This window comes from Leuresthes tenuis, unplaced genomic scaffold, assembly GCF_036924035.1.
Source record: "Leuresthes tenuis unplaced genomic scaffold, fLeuTen1.0.hap1 SCAF_9, whole genome shotgun sequence".
Taxonomy (NCBI): domain Eukaryota; kingdom Metazoa; phylum Chordata; class Actinopteri; order Atheriniformes; family Atherinopsidae; genus Leuresthes; species Leuresthes tenuis.
In genome coordinates, this window is record NW_027325363.1 from 17,457,167 (window position 1) to 17,466,976 (window position 9,810).

The following is a 9,810-nucleotide window of genomic DNA, read 5'->3' on the forward strand; positions in this document are numbered from 1 at the left end:
AAGCCACATTAGGCAAAGTACAACTTCTGCATATTGTCAGGATTAGTTGAGGAATGTTGTGAGGAAAGAAAAAACCTGAAAAAAGGAAATGAGACAGGAGAGGCAAAATCGAGAAGGCGAAGAGAAAATGGATAGAGGATAGGGGGTGTACGCTGGATGCTCGCCATTCTATTTTTCTTCTGGATCCCGCCCTCCTGGCAAGGGGTTGGTCAGGGAAACTCAACTCCCGGGCATGGATTGGTCGGATCTCCGCTGGACAGGGAAAATAGTCTCCCTTCACAGACACAATAAAGTTTATCAGTGAACGCTTGTAGGCAGTACGCGCTAAACCAGAGCAGCTGAATCTGTCGGGGCACCACTGCGCTTCAACACACGAAGTCAATAAGGAGAGACAACGCAACGACAAATTGTGGATTATTCTAAGATGTAGGTGTTTTCTAACTGCAGACGCACTGAATAATTTAACAGATAAGACGCGTAGATCTTGCGATGTTTCGCTGCTGCTTTTTGGATATTTGAATGGCTCAAAGTGGGATATTGTAACCTCTTTAAACAAAAAGAAGAAGAGGGAAAGAAAGAAAAAAGCTCGGACTGCACTCTTCGCTCCTGCTGGACTATATCCACGTGTTTTCGTTACCAAGGCGACCATACCTTGTTTGTGGAGATAATTACAGGTTTACGGAGGACGCCCGCTCAGTGTGGGGGAGAACATGCCTGGGATGTCGCTCACCGTGGCCGCTTTGCTTCTCCTCGTCTGTCCGCTCTGCGTGGTCAACGCTTTCGGCGACGAGGTCGAGGAGATGACCTGCGACCCGATCCGGATCAGCATGTGCCAGGGTCTCGGCTACAACGTCACCAAGATGCCCAATCTGGTCGGCAACGTGCTGCAATCGGACGCAGAGCTGCAGCTGACCACGTTCACGCCGCTCATCCAGTACGGCTGCTCCAGTCAACTCAAGGTACTACACCCAGTCCTGTGTCATTACAGCTTAGCAGTTTTTAAAAGTGCACATTGAAGCTGCTGGAGTTACACTCAGTCTTAGGAACCGCGGTTGTGGACTTGGAAAAGTGTGCTATATTTGTGCGTGTGAGTGCGCGCAAAGAGAGTCAGAGGAGCAGAGTGTGGTCCCAGAGCACATGACAGGGAGCTACCAGCAATAAGTGCCTATTCTGTGAGCCGCTCAGACGGATGGTGCCAGCAATAATGAGCATATTATGGGTCGATTCCCATGCAGTTAAAGTAAGCCTCCCCTCCCTGCTGTTGTGCCAGGCTGCCATGCTAATTTCATTGAAAATGTCCCCTCTGTCTGTTGACATTCTGAGTTCATGCCCCACACAGCAACAGCTGAATCTTCAGGGCCTTATACTGTACTGTCTTCTTGAAAACAATGGTGCCCTCAGTGTCCCGAGACAAACGCTGCTTGTTTGACTCATGCACCATGTAAAAAAAAATTTGATTGGCCCCATTATGCATCTCTGAGATTTTACTTAAGACTATAATTGGAATGACTGGTGACATAACAGGGCAGATTTCTTTCTTTCTTTTTTTTTTTGGAGGTGGGGGTGGCAGACTGGGCTAATTGTGTTTACCCTAATATATATATATATATATATGTTGTAAAACAGGATCTAATAATGTTTTGGCATGTTGTAAAAATACAGAGCTAAAAAAGAAAAAACCCAGCAGGTTTGAAACAACCAGGCAGAACAAGGAGCTGCCACAGCACAGACTGCTTTCCCCCAGTTGTAAATTGTCCTGTAAGTTTAGCTGACATCCAAGTCAGTCTCGGTCTCGCTCTCTCTCACACACACACACACACAACTAAAGAGGGAAAAGGGGGAAAGAGAGACGGTATCACCTAACATTTGCTCTAATGGGAGGCTTCCTGACTGGTAACCGGAGCAGCTTTTAGCACTGAAGTGGCAGCACTCAGGTTACAAACGGTCGGAGGCAGGGGGGACACCTCAGAAGGGGTTACATTACCATCACTGGTTGAGTATGCATAACTCACCGTGAGAAGCAGACATCAAATTGCATGTAATTTAATATCCTGCGCTTGTATTAACCTTTGTGAGAGTATGAGCTGACACATAAAAGATTCCCACAGCCTATCGCGTTGAACAAGCCTGTACTTTTGTAACTACTGCTGATTTCATTTCAACTCACAAATGGCTACGGACAAACAGCTTATGATCATTTTCGAGAAAAGGGATTTATTATTATGTGGAGAGAAACTTAATACTAACCTGTTCAGCTTTCAGATAAAATCGAGCTGCAACTCAGATACTGATCAGAGGACAATTTGGGTTTAAAGGAAGTTTGAGTCATAGAAGTGCTTTTTAGGCAATGTAGCTCTTCACAGTCTGTGACACAGTTTTACGGTATCACACCGTAATGATCAGAGGATGCTTCTGGTAACACTATGAGCCTGTACATGTGTAAGACAACAGCAGCCAGTCGATTCAATCTATTCAATATGTAATCATTATTTGGTGTGTTTTATATCAGGAACATAGAGTGTATTTATTTCCCAACCTTGACACACTTCTTGGATTCATGTTTCATTTGGGCTTCGTTCAAGGGCTGTGGTTTGTCTATCACTGGACCAAGGCTTAACATTAACATTTAGCTCTTATTGAGACACATGGTGTTAACGCTAAAATGCAAAAACGTCCTTACTTTAAACACAAGTACGTGCATATGGGGCAAATGTTTGTTTCCTTTTTCGAACAGTAGCTGAATCGCTCCCTCTGTCATGAGCCTGGCACAATTTTACACTCTGCCTTCAAATAGATTTCATAGTAGATGCATTAAACCACTGAAAACTCTGCACGTTGTAACTCCATACTGGGTCTTCTCTCACATTATAAACACTCCCAACAGTTATATAAGATCTTTATAAGCACACCTGGAAGATCTGTTTAACTGAGAAACATAGCCTTGGGTTAGGGGGAGGTTTGTGCATCGTCATGTAGCACATAGTCTTCTTAGGTTCTTTTTTCTTCCCTCCAACAATGCAGTTATATGTGTAACCTTGGACCAGGGTAGTGTCAGCTGCAGTGTTTCTTTCTAGAAGTCAGAATGGAGACCCTGCAAATAGAATCTGTGATGCTAATGTATGGCAAGACAAAACATACAAAGCAGCAAGATAGTGAGACGTGCACACAAGCAGATGGAGAAGCCAAAAGTGATCCAGTCTTCTTACACCCCATTCTTTAGAAAAGCAAACTCTTGAATGTAAGTGCATTTTCAGCAGCATCAGTCTACGCTCCTTTTATGACTGATGCAACATTGCTCCCCCCCCCCCCCCCCCCCCCAGAATCCACCAAAGAAACTAAATTCAGCTTGCAGATCGTTGTAACACATAAAAAGAACCGAATCTTAATCATGCAATGTTTTACCCCTTTCTTTTTCTCCAGTTTTTTCTCTGCTCGGTTTATGTGCCCATGTGCACGGACAAGGTCCCCATCCCCATCGGACCATGTGGTAGCATGTGCCTGTCCGTCAAGAGAAAGTGCCTCCCGGTTCTCCATGAGTTTGGCTTCATATGGCCTGAGGTGAGTCACATCATCATGAGAACTGGCTGAGAAATTTCAACAAGCTTGTCTTCAGGTTATGGTTGATAGTAGGTCTGATTACAGTTATTTTAGTTGGATGGGATCATTTTCCACAATTTTTGCAGTACCTCCATTAAAACAGCTGGCTGAATCAAACAGGCATTTCCATCAGTTTTTTCTACAGTCTGTCCAAGTTTGAGGTCTAAGTGGCACTCTTTTAATACCTTGTTGAAGCCCTTTCTTTTTAATGGAGCCTGAGTGGAAAATAAGCACCTGCAGCTGTTTATCTTGAGACACTTAACTTGAATTATTTGACAGAATAACATTTTAATGAGCCTCTTTTAACATTAACGTCATTGATCGAATTTCTAAGCCAAACTTTCTAAGCACCACTATGAGCGTGTTTTGGTTTTAAACCAAATGATAAAGTTCAATGCTTTTCTATTGCTAACCTAAGGCCAATAGTGGCAGAAAATGAGTAGAAAAGGACAGTTATTTGACAGTTTTCATGTTTTTTTTTCATGATCATGGCATCCCAAATTGTTGAGAGATGTGAAAAGGTTGTCGGATATGGGAAAAGTACCAATTGACACCATGTTTTCTTTGCAGGTGCTCAACTGCAGTCGCTTCCCACCTCAAAACGACCACAATCACATGTGTATGGAGGGTCCTGGGGATGAGGACCCTCCCTACCAGCCGGTCCGCCATCCTCCCCATCAGGAGGAATGTCTGGGATCTGCACCTGACCAGTACACCTGGCTCAAACAGACTGAAACCTGCACTCTCCAGTGCGGCTATGACAGCGGGCTCTACCGACGAGGGGCCAAAGTCTTCACGGATGCATGGATGGCGGTGTGGGCCGTGTTGTGCTTCCTGTCTACCACTCTGACTGTCCTGACCTTTCTTTTGGACTCACAGCGTTTCTCCTACCCTGAGAGGCCCATTATCTTTCTCTCCATGTGCTGTAATCTGTACAGCGTTGCCTACCTGGTAAGTAGGATATCCACTCTGTTATTGTTACAGTTAGGGTGTTTCTGTAAAATAGATTAAAAGACTGGCTTAAAGACGGTGAAATCAAAATAAATTGTAAAGCTTCTTGACACAAAAAAAGATGACATGGTAAAACTCTGTCTTTGTACTGTCTTTTCCTGTTATTAATTCAGCTACACCTACTTTTCTAGGTACGACTGACTCTGGGGAGAGAGCGCGTTTCCTGTGATCTGGATGCTGCAGCCGTACCAATTCTGGTACAAGAAGGATTAAAGAGCACTGGCTGTGCCATAGTCTTCCTCCTCCTTTATTTCTTTGGCATGGCCTCCTCACTCTGGTTAGTTCAAACACACTTTGCTTCTTTGTCCCAGTTTGCCCGTTGTCATCAGCTGCTGTGAATGGCTTGAGGTCGAACAATTGGAACACGAGACTTGCATCCTGTTTTCCTTAAAAATCAAACTATCCTGTCTCATAACCTCTGTACAAGTTGGCCTGTGTGCCCAGTGTAAAAGCGCCGCTTTTCCAGTGCGTGCTGCAAATAAAGTTGCAGTGGAAACACACTGCTGTCACAGCTCTTTTTCTTCCTTTTCACTCGGCCCTTGTTTTCCTGTTTGCCTTCTCCATTTGGAAAAGCTACAGGCCAAGGACTTAACCCTCTCCTGAAGTATGATCACAACCCTCTGTTATGCAGCTCATAACTAACTGCTGTCATGATAACCAAGTTACAGATAAGGACTGCATTCGTCCTCCTGATTAGTTCTAAAAAGTTACATGAATGGGTCATTTTGAGATGCTCTTGTAGTGAAAGTGGATTCAGAGTTTGGGGTCTTGCTTTCTGAAATGTATTACTTCTATTCACTGTAAATATAAGAGAGATATTTCAACCTGGACTGCTGTCATCAAAATGACAGCAGTTTTTGTCATATGTAGTGATTTATATTGGTTTACATTGCACTGTTCTGTGACCATTTTTATTTTGCATATGTGGAGAGTTTAGAGCAGGCAAAACTGTGTCAAATATCCAAAGAATCAGAGATGACATACTGGAAATTAAAGTTAAATACAGTATAGGAAGGAGAAGTGAAGGGAGCAGGGGCAGGCGGGTTAGAGCAGTTTGAACCAAATGAAATTTGTCAGCTGCATGTGTAGAAGGGAGTCGGCTTGAATCAGGATCAGCTGCTATCAGCTGATCTTATACAGAGATAGAGCGCTGACACTAGCTTCCATGGTCTGGCTGAAATAACACTATACTCAGTTGTACGTATGAAAACAGATTTGTGCCCATCTCATTCTTTCTTCCACCCCTTCTCCCAGGTGGGTGATCCTGACCCTCACTTGGTTTTTGGCTGCTGGACTCAAGTGGGGACACGAGGCGATTGAAATGCACAGCTCCTACTTTCACATAGCGGCCTGGGCTATCCCAGCTGTTAAAACCATAGTCATCCTCATCATGAGACTGGTGGATGCAGATGACCTGACGGGGTTGTGTTACGTTGGCAACCAGCAGCAGGAGGCCCTCACAGGGTTTGTGGTAGCACCACTTGCCACCTATCTTCTAATAGGTAAATACAGAGCAGTGATCCAAATGATTCACTTGCCAATGTGGTATTTTTGCCATGTTCTTCCTTTCTATTTCTAAAACATGCATTCCTTTTAGTTCTTTCAAATGTGACTGACATTATTTTTTTTGTTTGTTGGTTGGTTGGTTCTTGCGTGACATTTGTGTCCTTCCTGCCCTCCAGGCACTTTGTTCATCTGCGCAGGCCTTGTGGCTCTTTTTAAGATCCGCTCCAATCTGCAAAAGGACGGTGCCAAAACAGACAAGCTGGAACGCTTAATGGTGAAGATCGGGGTGTTTTCCGTTCTGTACACCGTTCCAGCATCCACCGTCATCGGCTGTTACCTCTACCAGCTGTCTCACTGGGGGGAGTTCAGCGCCACCACCCAGAACTCATACGTGGCATCAGAGATGCTTCGAATCTTCATGTCGCTGCTCGTAGGCATCACATCAGGGATGTGGATCTGGTCAGCGAAAACCCTCCACACCTGGCAGCGCTGCTCTGCACGGCTGCTCAGAGACAGCCGAGCAAGCCGAGGTGGCAAGAGAGCGCCGGGCGAGGGCTGGATCAAACCAGGGAAGGGCAACGAGACAGTGGTGTGAAAAGAAAACCAGAGTGAGGATGGACAGGAATGAATTCTGCCTTCTTCTCTTGTATAGGAACTCATTCTGCTAAATGAAGGTTGGCGAGAATCAAGAAAGGAGAGGAGTGTTAAAAGTCACAGGGACACAGGAATGTAGCAGGACTTTCCTGAAGAAGCCATCAGGTGTAATGGCGCCACATGAGCTCCCTGAGGGAGCCTCTAGGAGGGGTTATGAAGGAGAAAATGGGAAGACTGAGTCAAACAATAGTAGCAATAGTAGCCTCTCTACCTCCGTTAGACCTCCGTTGCCCAGAGAGGTGGAGAAAGCAAAAAATGTTAAGGAAAAAGAGAGATGGATAAGGCAGAGCAGAAGAATCTATATGCAGACAAGATACACCAATAAGCTGTATAGCACCGTGTCTACCTCTCTGTCTCTCTTTTTCACCAGAGTCCTCAGCAGAAGAGACTGAACCTGCTGAATCCAGAAAACGTGTATGCTGTTGTGTCTTTTAAGGGTCTTTTGAAGTTTAAACTTTTACACTGGAGCAGATATTGTATGGGGTGGATGTGAGCTGAAGTTTCCCAAAAGCATTTGACACCCTGAGGAACCTTTTCAGCAATTAAATCAACTAATGGATATCAAAACGTAAAAGTATTGGAATGAAAATCCGAATTGTTGCCTTACTTGTACAATTTGTTTACATTTAAACATTAATCTGAACAGTTAGGAGCCATGCCTTTTTATACAGTACAAAAGTACAGGTGACTTTATTGCTTTGAATTTTTGGGAAACCAGCTCTAAGCTGTAATAATGCACTATAATTGTATAATATATGAAGTGATGGACAGCAGTGGTGGGACTAAAACCATACAGCACAGTGATGTGCACAGAGCCATTAACAGGGGGAGTTTGGGTGGGAGGGGTTCATTATGAATGCTGCAAAAAAACTTTACATTCTTACAAATATTGTTAAAGCAAATACTCGCGAGTGTTGCCCCATAAATCCAGAAGCATCAGTTCTCCTGGAAACCCTGAACTATACGTGCTCTTGGGTTACCATGAAATCCAGGAAATTTAATTATTACCCCAGCCCTTTTCCAAACACTGGGTCAGAGGCAGGTTTAAGAATGAGAATTTATGGACAATCAGTTGCCAAAGTACACATTATGCAAGAGCAAAAGGCGTTTCATGTAAAGCTTTCATACAGTATCCTGCAAGAGTCTGACGATAAAATGTAAAAAGCCGATGCAAAGTGTGCCGAGAGAGAAGCCACTCTTGATATCAAAAGGACAAATATGTGCTTTTTCTGGCAGGTAGGTTGTTTTAAGTATCTTGTCGTGTATAAAGATCTGGTGCTAAAAAACAAATTTACCAGCTGATATGTGACCATGCTGTCAATCAATAACACAAGTTAAAGAAATTACAATAATGAGAAAACATTTCTGTCCAACTGAGGCCACCTGATTTGCCGTTTTTATTTTTTTATTTTTGACCCAGGCCATCACAGAGGCAGCAAGGTGAAACCGGCACTAGCTCCGGCTGATGTCATCATGTTTCTTTTTCACTTTGCCTGATACATTAAGGCTCATTCCCCTGACAATCGAGCCCTCCCTAAAAGAGATTTTTGTACATTTCTGATGGAGAAGTTAATAGCAGGCCTGCGCTGCCATTTTATTTGTGTAGTTCCTTGCAGTGACTGCAAGCTTTAAATTCAATGAGTGTTTTTGTCCTGACTCATCCTGTCCTGCAGCTATCAAACTCATTAACTGTGTACTAGCCTGACAATCTAAAAAGCAAAGCTTCAGCAGTTCTGTGAGTCTTTGTATGTGTAATATGTGGCGTGCGTCACAAATCTTTTTCTGGGCAATGTGATGAATATTTGTCGTTCTGTGTGTCATCTGTAACCAGATAGTGCCCCACTCCATTTTTGTTTTTAAGCCAATGTTTAGAATGAGACAAATACAATTTCAGGGCTGCGTTTTTCCCTAAAAATTGTATCCAGCGTTGATGGTTCTGGTGAAACCTAGAACCCTGGAAAAAACAGCATGTCTCAAACCAGCATACCTTGGAACACTTATTAAATTTCCAAAGTCAAACAAACATTACATTCACTTAAAGTGAATTAAATTAACCTCTGACCACCTCCCCTCTGAGCTAATGGAGTTTCCCTCTCAATCTGCCTCAAATGTTTTGGCTCCCTCCTCTCTTATGACCACGCTGAGCTTCAGGTGACATTTCCAAACAATCACAGAATGTGCCTTGAAACGCAGCGAGTGTGTGCAACACTTAACCACTGTCGGTGTGGACTTGTAAATGCTTTTGAGAAACCCAGATGTGAATCGCCGCTGAGGTCAGTTCACCAACACGGATCATAGCCTCTAAGGTTTGGACTGCTCCTTCGTGTTGAACACTCATTGTCTTGACAATGACATCAATGTATTGTAAAGAAACTGCTAATTTATCCTTGTAAAAAAAAGTGACAAATTTTAAAACTTGTTTATTTAAAAACACTTTTGTATCAGAAGTTGAATAAAAAACATTTTGATTTCCAGTTTGTTGTTGTGATATTGCACGTCTCTGTACTTCTCTCACGCACAGTAGAAGGATGCGTATATGTGTGTGTGTGTGGTGTTGTTCCAGGTATGTTGAACTGAATTGGGGCCTTTTTAAATAAGGATTTTCATTACAGTTTAATCTTCCTGTTTTCTTTGCAGTAAATTGATCAAAACGTTGTTCCATACAACTTCATAAGATAGGAAAAACTCAGAGCTCAGCATTTCTGGACCCAAAACAGGCTCCTTTTAAAGTCAGATAAGACAAAGAAATCTAATTCTCACTTAACTTCAGGTTTCAGGTGCCTGGGAAGCTTTGCATATTTACATCTCTGTGCCCCTAAAAGCTGCTATGGAGCAGTTAAAGACAGAAAGTAAATGGAGTGAAAGGATGAACGTTCTGCTGCTCGTGCTCTGCGCTGTTAAATTACTGGGTTGGACAATGCTGCCACCTCTTGTCTGAGGTGACAAATTAATACTTTTAAACAGCTGTTTGCTCTCACCTAAGCCTGTTAGTGCTTAACATCCACACCACAGTGATTCTGTTATGATGTCTTTTACATTTTT

The 9,810-nt window shown here is 43.3% G+C and overlaps 1 protein-coding gene across 1 annotated transcript; it reads left to right on the forward strand.

The window, feature by feature from the left end:
• The first annotated feature begins 302 nt into the window (after nt 1–302).
• On the forward strand, nt 303–9,242 carry fzd4 (frizzled class receptor 4). Its single transcript, XM_072392598.1, has 6 exons — nt 303–959; nt 3,421–3,558; nt 4,168–4,548; nt 4,740–4,885; nt 5,863–6,110; nt 6,291–9,242. The coding sequence occupies exons 1-6, from the start codon at nt 711–713 to the stop codon at nt 6,707–6,709; spliced, it is 1,581 nt and encodes a 526-aa protein (XP_072248699.1). The 5' UTR covers nt 303–710; the 3' UTR covers nt 6,710–9,242.
• Nucleotides 9,243–9,810: the final 568 nt, after the last annotated feature.